We start from the raw sequence: 14,258 nt of genomic DNA, 5'->3' as shown, positions 1-14,258 counted from the left end.
AATGCAACATAATTGCAACAGGCAACAATGTCAACGATTTTACTGAGTTACGGTTCATATAAGGAAATCAGTCAATTGAAATAAATTCATTAGGCCCTAATCTATGGTTTTCACATGACTGGGCAGGGACGCCCATCCACGGGAGCCAGGTCCAGCCAATCAGAATGAGTTTTATTATAGACAAAAATACTCCTCAGCTTCATCAGCTGTCTGGGTGGCTGGTCTCAGACGATCCCACAGGTGAAGAAGCCGGATGTGGAGGTCCTACGCTTGCATGGTTACACATGGTCTGCGGTTGTGAGGCCAGTTGGATGTACTGCCAAATTCTCTAAAATGACTTTGGAAGCAGCTTATGGTAGAGAAATGTACATTCAATTCTCTGGCAACAGTTCTGGTGGACAATCCTGCAGTCAATATATCAATTGCACGCTCCTTCAAAACTTGAGACATCTGTGGCATTGTAACACAACTTAACATTTCAGAGTGGCCTTTAATTGTCCCCAGCATAAGGTGCACCTGTGTAATGATTTTGCTGTTTAATCAGCTTCTTGATATGCCACACCTGTCAGGTGGATTGATTATCTTGGCAAAGGAGAAATGATCACTAGCAGGGTTGTAAGCAAATATGTGCACAAAATTTGAGATGGGTGTAATGGTCATGTGGATTGTGAATATATTGTTTATTTAACATATAAGGCACGGGGGGGTGGTACATGGCAAACATACCGTGGCTAAGGGCGGTTCTTATGCAAGACGCAACGTGGAGTGCCTGGATACAGCCTTTAGCTGTGGCATATTGGCCATATACCACAAACCGCTGAAGTGCCTTATTGCTATTATAAACTGATTACCAACGTGATTAGGGCAGTAAAAATAAATGTTTTGTCATACCCACGAGGTACAGTCTGATATACCATGGCTACCAGCCAACCAGCATTCAGGGCTCAAACCAACCAGTTTATAATATATGATAATGTATATGTGCACTTGTATTTTGTTTGACCTGATAAACGATTATCTGGATCAAAACATTGTCTTTTAAGGTGTTATTTAGGTGCATATTCAGTGTGCAGACCTTTCTTTTCATGTACTTTATTAGACCAGCAACTATGTTTTTTCAGATTTGCCTATAACCACAAGCATTTCTAGATACTGTACGATGGCTTCCGCCATTACTCACACTAAGACTGAAACTCATCTAGACTGCTTTTATTTTTTTACTTGAACTTTAACGTAAAATCTTGTTACGATCTCACTCTTCACTCTCCTTGATCTTTATCATTCTGTCTCCAAGCTCAGTCAGGGTTGCCGGAAAATGTGCGAGGCGACATTTGCCACACCACTTTTGATTTAGTTTAAGAAAATATATTGACGCAAAGCATTAAAAAGAGGGGCAAATTGCTGTTTTTTAACCGATTTGCCAACTCAGGCAAAAATGATCTGTCCTTCACATGGGAATGCTGCTGCAGGGTCTTTGCGTGTCTTGACCAATCAGATACTTTCCTACAGTATTCATTTAGCAAGCGTAGGTGATTTGAGGAGTTAGCAAAGTAACTTTGGTCAACGCTGAGTTCATCTCGGGATAACTGGTCAACGCATTATTTGCTTGACAAATAACTTTTCTTTCATTTTGATTTCGGCACAAATGAAAATGTGGCACTGACTCGCTGATGGATTGATGTTTCAGCATTGTCTCAGTTTAGAGTTCGGCGCTCGACTAGCCATGTGCTACATGCACGCGCAGTTACATTGTCTGCTAGAAATAGCGGCAGGCAGACGAGCAATATCTACAGTTGTAGTATGGATGAAGCTTGGGTTGGAATGTGACGCTAACTGAATGTGAAGCTTTAGAAAACCCTGAGTAGATCTACCTTGCTTTGTAGGATACCCTCTGGTCAACATGATACAACAATGCCAACTCTCCAGTATCTTTGGTTTATTAGCTAACCCAACAATATTTCCCTAGTTCATTCAAGTCCTGTATTCCGGTATTTAGATTTTCATTGCCGTAAATCATCACATGACCTCTCTCTGCTCTCACTTGGTACGTTTACATACACTCAGATTAATATACTAGTTTGATTAATAGATGTACATGCTTTGCAAGATCAAGGATTTCCCTAATAACTTTGATTCCCTAATAACTGATGACTGCCGAAAAATCGCCAATCAAAATAACCACAGTGACCCATGTTATTTCTGGGAAACCCGTTTGATTCCGAGTTCAGACATATACCTTTTATATGTGAAAACGATTTCTAAGATGCATACTTTCAGTTTTTCCGAACTCACTTCACTCACGCTAAAGAGGGAGGCTCGCACTGCTGGTGCTAGCACATGTGCAGATAAAATATACCGCTGGAACGCAGATTAAGGTGTTTACATGTCCTAATAATTTGAAAGATTGCAAAATAAATCCAGGTGTTTTAATAGGCGTATGCTTAATTCGATTGTGACCTTACGCTGGTGAAGATAGACATGTAAATATCTTACTCGGCCTAATGTCATACTGTGGATGTAAACATACTCACTATTCTACCACGCCTTACCTCATACTCATTTGGGATTTAATCATTTTTTATTGAACTTTTTACAATACGTCAACGTAACCTCAGGGAGACATCTCACAGCCTCGTGGTAGGGAGGGAGAGACCATCTCACATGCTTGCATTGAACAAGTGGGGGCGGGGAGAAAGGGAAAGGGAGGCCTCCCTTCTACTGGATATCTCTCAGGACTCATAGGCTCAGCTTTCAGTGCATATATAACAGAATTTAAAGGGCAACTCCAAGAGACCATTAGTCTCAGCACAGTACTACACTGTAATGAAACATACTCCTATGCGCATAAATTGCATTATTTATGTAATCAATTGCTTCCCGTTGGGATGGATCAAAGATGAATTTAATAGCATTAATAGTATTCAAATGTGGGTTATGTACTTGCTCAGGAATATTCTGATATGGAAAAAAATAAACATTTTCACCCCTGGCCTTAACGAATGTAGACAGACAATTAGAGAAGCTGCCTGAGCCTAAACTAGGGAGAGACTGGACTTACCACTGTGAGGAGAAATGTGTGTGTGTCTGTGTGAAATATTTAACAGTATGTCGTTTTTGTACACGTCTGTACTGTAACTTTACCTCTTGAAAATAAAATGACCTAAATATGTGAAAACACTTCAAAAATGTGTCGGAGTCAATTCACCCTGATAAGGAACCTTTCAGACCTATTCAGTTACCCAGGACGCTTCAGTTCCAGTCCTGGAGGGCCGAAACACTTCTGCTTTTTGTTTCAACCTGGTACTTTTATTGCCCTCACCTGGTGTCACCTGGTGTTCACCTGGTGAATCAGTCTCTGATTAGAAGAGGATGAAAACAAGAAGCAGTCCTTTCTAGAGGCGATGGTTATATCTGACAAACAGTGTAGAAAGGAAACAGGAGATAGTCAATCTACACGACCATGATTTTACTTTAGCTCAGTGCCCTGCAATTGTAGGTTTCATTTACCCAATACAAACACAAAACATGGGTTCCAATGATGCACCATTCATTTCATTGTCAGAACATTAAAAGGCAGGTATCTATCGCTCAAAGTTAACCTTATTTTTCTCATGCGTAAAAAAACAGGCATATTTGCCAACATTGTTCAACAGCAGAGGAAAGGCAAAATATACAGGTTGTTTTCACAAGATAAAAAATAAAGATGTCTTTTTTCAAGAAATGATCATATTATATACACGTCTTCGGAATGTAAATATAATCAAACACCCCAAAAATAGAATGATATAATGCATGCCCATTGTCACACGCTAACAAGGAGGCCAGCAATATTACTTCTGCATTCGCTTAATATCGGCAGTAATTTACCCCATAATCCAACCTTCCTCTTTTAACACATCTGACCAGAGTTGGGAATGATTTTGGCCTTTGCATTCTATCAGATTTGGTTATCGCGTCAGACCATTGGAAGATTGAGACTTTCGTAAATTTCCTTAACATTATTCAAATTATCAAAAGTGTTTGTGATATCTATACCATGCAATGTAAAGTGAGCAGGATATTGTCGATGATAACTTAGTATATCGGTGTGAGACGTTTGTGTGTTGAGAAAGATTGCAACTTGGCTTGCAAAGGGGTCATGACGACTGACTTTGTTCAAATACATTTACATTTTACATTTACATTTAAGTCATTTAGCAGACGCTCTTATCCAGAGCGACTTACAAATTGGTGCATTCACCTTATGATATCCAGTGGAACAACCACTTTACAATAGTGCATCTAACTCTTTTAAGGGGGGGGGGGGGGGTTAGAAGGATTACTTTATCCTATCCTAGGTATTCCTTAAAGAGGTGGGGTTTCAGGTGTCTCCGGAAGGTGGTGATTGACTCCGCGATTTCTTGCATGTAGGATGCAAAATTCACAAACCTAAAGAAATGTTCAACCTCAGAAACAAAAGGAACATTTATACAATGCACCAGTGAACAGCGTACACATAGCACCATGGTAGCATCGCTCCTCGGTGACATTGACTAAAAGTTATTTGACTGGAAGCTCATGAAGATCGTTCCGTATGGTTCCTCTTGTAAATGTTGTTGTCATGGTCTAGTTAGTAGAGGTACATGATTTGGATCAAAGAAGGTAATTGAAAGATTAAAAAAGATGGGAAACCGCGTCAGTCTTAATTTGGGGTCGGCCTGGAGCTTTTTGAGGCATTGAGTCTCTCTGAGGACAACAGAGAAGCGTATGCGTTTCATCCCAGTGAATCTGTTTACTATCTCGAGGTAGCCATCTTGTCCTCTCTGCTTTGTTTCGCTTTGGCAGGGCCTGTGGATTTGGCTCGGATTCTGGCAGGCATAGCGGTGAACGCCTGGGTAAAGCGGCCCTGTGAGTTGGCCTGTTTCATGGTGGTGGTAGTAGTATTAGCCCTGGGCCGGAGCGGAGGAGCAGTTGTGGGCCGGACAGAGAGGGGCTGTCTAGTTGGACGGACACGTTGGGGGGAGGGGCTGTCTGTCCTGCAGTGGGAGGTGCTTAGGCTGCGTGGGGTCATGAAAACGCAGCGCAGGGGCATGCGGGGGCTGCCGCAGGGCTGGGCGGGGACAGGACATGGCCTTGGACAGGAGGAGGAAGAGGAGGAGCCAGTCTGCAGAGGTTTAGACCGCCTCTGGGTCGGGAGAGTGCTCAGTCCTATTTTCTGAACTTGGAGCCTGAAATGAGAATAAGTGGAATAAGAGTTAATTCTTCCCCCCAGAAACCTTTGATGAGTCATCATTTAAGTGTTTTTACAAAAACCATAACAAAACTTTAAAGAACATGACACCGTTCAACCAATCAAATTAAGTTTAGGTCATAAACGACAGAAATCAGACTGTCTTTGGCAATGGCTAAACTCTTGATATTTGGCACTGTAAAGAAGTGTTTTCATAAATTATAGTAAAGCAACCACGGGCCTTTTCATTTACAGTGGTAACCAATGAGCCATACAATGTTATAATGTTATGTTTGCAAACATGATGTTGTGAAGACTACTTACCCATTACCAAAGGTGGATGCATCTCTACAAATGCCCGATACTGGCAACGCGAGAGGGGAGGCCACGGCGGCTACCAGCCGCCCCGAGGGCCTCTTGATGGGGGTGACAGGCCTGGGGATTCTGCTGCGCCACTCCGTATGGCTCTGGTCCCCCCCAGCCCCTGCCCTGGCCTTCAGACATGAGCTCCTCCTGGCCAGGGACTCGTCCGAGGCGTGGGTGTCTTCTTCCGAGCCGGTGGTGGAGAGCGTCTCGGAGGCCCTCCCATCGCCAGAGGACAATGAGGAGGATGTCCCCGAAGGTAGCCTCATCCAGCGGCCCTGCTGCTTCTGCACCACCAGGCGTGCCAGGTCCAGTTGCCGGGCTCTCTTCCGTAGTCGCGCTCGGGCAGAGAGTGAGGCTGAACGCTCCGAGCCTGTGTCTTCTTCAGACAGTAGAACCGGGATGCGGCTTTTGATCCTCTGCCTGAGTGCGGTATACGGTAATCCAGCGTTGGACTCGGCAACACCTTCGGTAGACAATGCCCCCTTGTTGGGATCTGCAGAGAGAGTTTTGTGTTCCAGAATGGGCGACATGGCTTCTGGGACAGGCTCCAAGGACTTAACAAAAACCAGCGGTGGGCGGTCGTCTGGTTTGGTGCGAGTGACACCCTTCTCCAGGGTCACGTCTGGGATAGAATGGGCTTGGGGCTCTCTGGAAAGACGCTGGGATTCCTCACCCTGTTCAACATGTACGGTCTGATCATGGGAGTCTCCTTCCCATGGTGAGGTCTCCTGGGTAACGGCAGAGAGGTCGCTGCTCTCCTTTGCGGTCTGACCTCTGGAAGACATGACGTTAAAGTGAGAAGTCTCTGCGATGTGGACAAAGGTGCGCTCGACTTTGGTGAAGGGGGGAGACGCGGGGGCGATTGGGGTGGATGGCCTCAAGTCTGACCTCAGTGTGAAGGAGAGCTCTGGCTGGCTGCCCGCACCCACCAGAGGCATATCGCTCCTAGGGGTAGAGGCAGACGGCGTCCCGAAGTCAACCTCCAGCAGGACGTGTTCTCCCCCAGTGGATGGAGACTTTCGGGTATCCCCCGGTGAGAACAGAACCAGGGTCTTGGAGCCGTCCTCCAAGTCAGGGTCAGCATCTGCGGCCGAGGCGGGTTCCCGGGGGCCCCTGGGACCATCATCGGCCATGAGGGTATTAGGAGCCCCATCCTGGCTCCGCTCTGTGCTTTTTTGGCTGGCCTCGCTGTTCGACTCACTCTTGGTCACGTCATCGTCCTGCGGGCCCTGGACCTCGTTCTCTGCCGGCAGAGCTGCTGTGAAGGTTCGCCGCTGAGGAAGGGTGCCGGTCAGCATGACGGTGAGGAAGTCGGCCCGCTTGACCTGGAGCTGGGGAAGGATGTGGAAATGCTCCTTCTCGTCCAGCTGGCCCTTGGTCCTGAAGTCTGGACAAGGCTGAGATAGACCATTGTGCTCAGTCGGAGACATGATCACCTACAAAAGATGCAATTAAATAATTACTTTTGCACTTGGAACAAGAGGCATGCTGGAAATATTGTCAAGGCAAAAAATATAAAACAATAAGTATTTTGGAAGATATGGCTCATGTCACATGATGTAAATGAGGACAAAACTGGGAAAACACCCAAGATTATGTAATGTGAACATATCTAAGATAACTTCATAAAGAACGAAACGAGGGACAAAATTGTTTCCCCAAACGATTTAATGTTTTTTGGGTTATACACAGGCTTTTAAAGATTGTCTAGATTACATACATTGATAGAAAAGGCACAAAAATGCATTGAAGAGTATTCCCTTTTAGAGAGACACTTCAATATCTTGTGATTTTCAAGTGTTTCCCTTCATAAAGATTTGACATACAGTACTGTAGTATATACACACTAAAACCAACTATCTTGCATGCTACTACAGATTAACTGAGAACTCAGTAGGCAAACTGGTTAAAAGTACGTATTTTCAACATGTTTTAAAGTTAAAAATACATCATTTCAAACAGTTTTGCCCACTGGGAATTGAACATTTATTGAGTTGTATGTATATATATATATATATATATATATATATATACACACATACATACGTTTTGTTGATTTACAAAAAGTTTAAAATACATGCTTTTTACCTGTAAATATTACAAGCAGACTGTACAATTGTATTGTGATACAAAAAATGCTTACACGTGTATATACAGTATATCGTACATCTAAAAGACACTCACGGATCACGCTTGACAAATACTGCAGTTATACTCACTACTATTTATTTCTTTCACAATTATATCATACAGTACCTTCTACTATCTCATGAGCCCTGTTTCCAAATATGAAGATGAATGCTCACTCATTTACAACGACTTGACAAAAATCTCTCCTGTAGACTGAACAATGTTCTTGTCTTCTATTTGACGAGGTTGAAGCACTTCTGACACCATGATATGTACTGTGCAGCAGAGCAGAAGCAAATAGCTCAGCTTCAAAATGTTAATGATCAATTTAGTGATACCCGCGGCCTACCCGTACCGTAGTTATTGATGAAAAAACAGGCCCTACCCGGCACTAACCCAATGTATAATGTCAAGGCCCATCGGGCTCAGGTCGTGTAGCAGAGCTCTAGCCTACATCCCTGAACACAACAGGCGCATTTTATTCAATTTATTCATTTCCTGCACTAATGTGTTATCATTTACACACCCGACGTTAATTTGAAACAGGCGTTTTTTTGATGAAATGTGTGCCATTGCACGGCTATTAAAAAGTACATGCGGCTATTTGAGACTGCATTTCATTTAAGTTTTACAGTACATCTTAATTTTCAGTCAATTTTCCTTAAGGAGATGCATAAAATATTCAAGTCATTAAACACTTACGACTTATAGACTGAAAACACTTTCAAATTCTAGGCTATCGTTGACAAATATAACTGCAATTCAAGATAATAATTGTATACAAGACCACATCATGCTTTTATTTTAACTCAACTTGAAAGGCTAAGGGGCTTTCTGAGCATACAGTGTGCTTTACAGTGCAGTGGCTTTATGTAATGTTATGTGATATGTTAAACAGGTATCACATCTATGGCATTTTCAATCACTCTTAGTCCATGGCTAAAAGGGATTTCTGCCACAATAAACAGTTTACAATATTTCACAAGACACTTTGCCCATTGTCCTGTGGATTTCGCAGCAGATTTCTCAACTTATAACGCTATCCATTTACAATAGATTGGACACCCAGCCTCGCGGTCAAGTCATTTTTCAGACTATAGGACATGATATGCAGAACATATGGAAGATATGCTCATGTATCAGTGACGTGAGCTGAATATGTTTAACTTATCTGAGAAATTAAAATAATAAGGTGCGAAGCACATAGTTTTGTTAACTGAAAATGCAAGTCCCTCTTCGCTGCAACTTGAAATACATTTTTGATCCGTGAGTATACTCCGAGTCAATATTCACATAATAAGGAATTGCACGCCCACAAATTGGGGAAAACAAACATTCTTTCCAATTGACCCCCATTGTAAAAGAGCCAACTTCATCGTTGTTTTTTTGTTATATAGAAATAACAAAACATGCCGAAAAGCTGCTGTGTTGTTCCATGTAACCAGGTAAAAAAAAATCCAGATCTATGGTTCCCAATGCTCCCATATAGGGAAATAGAGCCTGCGAGAAGAGCTATTTGGCATGGGAAGAGAGTGTCCAAGTATGCTCCACATAGCTGTCTGTATGGAAAACATTTCCTCACAGGTAAGACAGTTAACTTGTTAAGTATAGTCTGTTTGTAACTCCACTCACTACTTGTAGCTGTATAGTCCGTTTGTTTGTGTTGTTGGTCTTGGCTATCTTAATGTTGCGGTTGATAGCTAGCTAGCTCTCACTCACGTGGCTGCTAACACCTTCATGAAAAGGGTCACGAGGGAAGACCTACAATATAACGTTTTTTCTAAGCAGTGGAAACGCAGGCAATGTTGAAAAGTCCTCTTTAGACATATTGTACTTTTCTTAATTGTAGTTCTGTAATTGACTAAAACAAGCAGACAAGAAAAGTGCGTTTGAAAAAGGTCACGTTTTTGCTGTGAGCCAATGGGGTAACTTAGGTAACCAGTTTGTTTCCCCACAGGCGAGTGGGGCCGGTACGTTCTATATCTAATACCGACTGGGACTATCCCTTTACCTGTGGTAATATACAGAACTCACCGAGAAAAAAAATCACTGGGTTCCACCAATTGCGTGCCATTTGAGTGCCAAAACTTTTGATTTCACCTAATTTATAAAAGGGTTGACGTGTTTTGCTCGACACCCTCAGGTTTCCAACACAAAACACCAGAGAATTGCCAAAATGGGCACAACCAGCTCACCTGCTTTCACACTATGATTTGACTTCAAGAATTAAGAATGAATAGTTTCACCATATCAAAATGAGAGTTCGGTTAACAGGGTTGACCTTAAAATGAGGGACAGATGTAAATTAATCACATGAAATATATAATAATCTTTCAGAAATGACTTTGTCAAAGCAACAATGTAACTATAGCATTACAATGATGAAGACTTTGGATTTTTTGGGGTTGTTGGTTAAAATCTTCCTAAACTCTGAAGAACTTGAGGGACCTTTCAAAATTCTGGCACTTTAGCAAGTCTTTTGGCACTTTAGCAAGTCTTTATTCATATTATAAAAACAGATTTATTGAATTGTTCATGTTGGCTATGTTAAATGATACTTCATTGAATATAACAGGCTTTTAGAATTCAATATTGGTGCACAATTATTATTATTGTTTTATTTTGTACTTTTGGTATCCAATTGGTAGTTACAGTCTTTTCCCATCTCTGCAACTCCACTACGGACTCAGGAGAGGCGAAGGTCAAGAGCCATGCGTCCTCCGAAACACGACCCTGCCAAGCCGCACTGCTTCTTGACACACTGCTCGCTTAACCCGGAAGCCTTCCGCACCAATGTGTGGGAGGAAACACAGTCCAGCTGGCGACCGAGGTCAGCTTGCAGGCATCCGGCCCGGCACAAGGAGTCGCTAGAGCGCGATGGGACAAGGAAATCACGGCCGGCCAAACCCTCCCCTAACCCAGACGACGCTGGGCCAATTGTAGGACGCCTCATCTGTCTCCCGGTCACGGAAGGCGGTGACACAGCCTGGGATCGAACCCGGGTCTGTAGTGACGCCTAAAGCACTGTGATGCCTTAGGCCACTGCGCCACTCGGGAGGCCCATTGGTGTACAATTTCTACTTAAAATACTAAAGGGACGCAAAAGGCATTAATTTCATAGAATGACCGTACTATACATTTATAGCCAGAGGTTTGATATTATTATATATCATTCAAATAATGTTAGAAGTATGAAAACAGTCTTGTACAATACAATTTCTCTGCAAGTACATTTCAAAATTGCCTGCGTTATTTTCAGAGTTCAGTGACAACATTCGACATCCTGTTTTGATTGAGTATTATGGCGAGATTTGTTTGACCGAGAACGGACAAAAAAGTACAAAAACAATATATTTTTTAATATCATTGCCAATTATGTCAATGAACAATTTGCATGTGTGCAAAATGAAGTTTGGCGTTAGCAGCTAATCCACTCTCAGTACATTCACTGAGTAGTGCTCGTTACATGATGCTATACACAAAACGACAAGCATGATTTGCTGAAAATCGTCTAACCAAGCAGTGATTAATGAACTGACGGAACAGTTATCTTTTCTAAATCAGAGACAGAGGCGACATTCAGAGAGGGATGCTTGCTTGCTTGCTTCTTAGTGCCGTTAAGTAAATGCAAACGTCTTAAATGCAAAGCTTGGCAAAAGTAAAAATGGTGCATATTTCTGTAAGCGTAGCCCTTTAGCGCATTCACAAAAGCAATCATAAAAGAAACATAAGATCCTACTCATTGAGAAGACCAAATAAGAAGGCTGTATGTGGTTATGCCATTTCAGAAATACAGTAGTATCGTTCCTCTTCACAATGGTTTCAGCAAAACAGGGAACACAAAGCCAAGAGATACATGGTTATTACAAGATATCAGTAAAATAACAGCATAAAACGTTCATTAAAATGTTGAAAAGACATCCAAAAAACATTGGCGTGTAACAAAAATCAGCTTACAGTGCAGCGTGAAGCCTGTGATGTCACGGGTCAAGTATTTCTAAGCTGAGGTGCAATTCTATACAATTCATTTCTATACTGTACATTTTTGCACTTGGCTACATCTACAGTGCATGCCCTTTACATTAGAACTGCTACCCACTTAAGTGTCTGAAACCTCATTGGTTGGGGATGGAGAGAGTGGCATAAAATGAGTGTGGAAATAACCAATCCTCCTCCTTTCCTCAACCTTTTTTCTTCAAAATGGCGTAACATTTCCCCCCCAAGCACCCTTATTTATTGCGTTTCTCATCTTTTGCATCAATATTTTCTACCTGGGCCCAACAGTAACCAAGTTCTCCTGTTAAGTCCTTAATAAAGTGCAATAGTGAGGTACAGTACTCAAAGGACAACAATGGAGAAAGTGCTATGTTGATGACTTATCTACACAAACATACCGTCACATACAACAGTCGATCCTGATACAGTATGTAGCTCACTTCACTGCAAAAATACACACCAAAACCCACAGAATTCCAATGGCATTTTTGGCTAACTTTGGCTACTTTAATTAATGGTTTATGCTATTCTGCAGGAAGATAGATAACGCAACGCCCCCCCCAGTGCAATCCAAACCCTGGCATTATCTATCTATACCAATGACAGAGTTGAAGTGCTGAGCTAATGCAATGGCAGAGATGTCATTCTATGGAGCTTAAACTGTAAGTGCCTGAAATACTTTGGAACCAGATTTCAATTAATAAAACACAGCTGTTTGCATAGTACACCCTAACCACTGGTCCAGGGTCTACCCTGCTTATGGTTAAGGATAGGATTCAGGGTTGGGTGATCTTATCCTAGATCTGTGGTTAGAGGCAACTTCTATCTCAAGCAGGAAATCCAGTCTCTCTGGGTAGAACTTAAAACGTGCAAGTTTTCCTCCGTCAACATTCACACATAGCAGCTTTGCTACCGATTCTAGACAGTGATGTGATTTCACGACTAAAGTGATGTGATTTCACGATTTCATGACCAAACGAACTTCAGACAACTGTGAAATAACTACTAGGGTGAGCTGAAGCTGGAAGCAACGTCAGTACAAGAAATGTTCGTTTGAAATGGGTTTCCATGGCCGAGCAGCCACACACAAGCCTAAGATCACCATGCACAATGCCAAGCGTCGGTCGGAGTGGTGTAAAGCTCACCGCCATTGGACTCTGGAGCAGTGGAAACGCATTCTCTGGAGTGATTAATCACACTTCACCATCTGGCAGCCCGATGGACGAATCTGGGTTTGGCCAGGAGAATGCTACCTGTCCGTATGCATAGTGCCAACTGTAATGTTTGGTGGAAGAGGAATAATGGCCTGGGGCTTTTCATGGTTCGGGCTAAGCCCCTTAGTTCCAGTGAAGAGAAATCTTAACGCTACAGCATACAATGACATTCTAGACAATTCTGTGCTTCCAACTTTGTGGCAACAGTTTGAGGAATGCCCGTGCATGACAATGCCGTGCACAAAGCGAGGTCTTTACAAAAATGGTTTGTCGAGATTGGTGTGGAAGAACTTGACTGGCCTGCACAGAGCCCTGACCTCAAACCCATCACCTTTGGGATGAATTGGAATGCCGACGAGCCAGGCCTAATCGCCCAACATCAGTGGCCGACCTCACTAATGCTCATGTGGCTGAATGGAAGCAAGTCCCCGCAGCAATGTTCCAACATCTAGTGGAGGCTGTGGTAGCAGCAAAGGGGGGGGACCAACTACATATTAATGCACATGATTTTGGAATGAGATGTTCGACGAGCAGGTGTCCACATACCTTTTCATCTAGTGTAGCACGTCATTAAATGCTATGTCACATAACTGAATTAAGAACAGTTATATGAAAGTAGGTTTCACCATTTCCTGCATCATACCCATCGAATCATGTTACCGTGGCTACAGTAAGTTGTCATAAACTGCCATGACATGTTATAACATGATTTGGACACTGGTACAGCAAGTGTTATTACATTTTCAATACCTCAAGCCAAAGAGAACCATATAGAATTACACTAAAGTTATATGTATGGGACAACTGATACGGCCTATAATTTCTATAGTTCAAGATGCCATTGTAGTCATAGTAGCCATAATGGAAATACAGTACAGATGTAGGATCTTCATTTTAGTCCGTTTGCTACAGCATGAATATAATCCTGCAGCAACAGGACATGGAAATTATTATGTGCATTATCATGAATGGACATTTCTGTAGGGGTTGATACATTTTTTGTTAGAGCATTCAAGTCTGAAATTTCAAAGCCTTTTTAAAAACTCAGACATAACAAGTTTAAATTCTCAGCAACAAAAGAGTGATCAAACTAAGATCTGTACAGTACATTGAAGTCAACCACGATAACGCTGGTCATAAAACATGACACAGAATATTAGAGAACAGGAGTTTTCCTATTGCAAAACCCCACACTTCATATCCTCACCCTTCAGAGGCCTGCCTAATCCATTGCTCAAGCATTTTAACGCATAGAAAGCATGGAGATGCAAGCAACCGACACACAAAAAACACCTCTAGTACACCAAAAGCAAGATAAGACCTATAGAAAAGTGGCCTGTGTG

The 14,258-nt window shown here is 42.4% G+C and overlaps 1 protein-coding gene across 5 annotated transcripts in view; it reads right to left on the bottom strand.

The window, feature by feature from the left end:
• Positions 1–3,449: 3,449 nt before the first annotated feature.
• ttbk1a (tau tubulin kinase 1a) overlaps positions 3,450–14,258 on the bottom strand; it is a 51,056-nt gene continuing 40,247 nt past the window's right edge. For all 5 annotated transcript variants that reach the window (XM_071388220.1, XM_071388227.1, XM_071388206.1 and 2 more), the window contains exons 15-16: positions 5,534–7,011; positions 3,450–5,207 (exon numbers count right to left, since the gene is read on the bottom strand). In XM_071388220.1, the coding sequence (XP_071244321.1) occupies positions 4,775–5,207; positions 5,534–7,011 (1,911 nt within the window). In that variant the 3' untranslated portion in view covers positions 3,450–4,774. The remainder of the gene's footprint in view (positions 5,208–5,533; positions 7,012–14,258) is intronic.

This window comes from Salvelinus alpinus, chromosome 2, assembly GCF_045679555.1.
Source record: "Salvelinus alpinus chromosome 2, SLU_Salpinus.1, whole genome shotgun sequence".
Lineage (NCBI taxonomy): Eukaryota > Metazoa > Chordata > Actinopteri > Salmoniformes > Salmonidae > Salvelinus > Salvelinus alpinus.
Note: the sequence above shows the minus strand (reverse complement) of the source record. Positions and strands in the feature narration are given on the sequence as shown.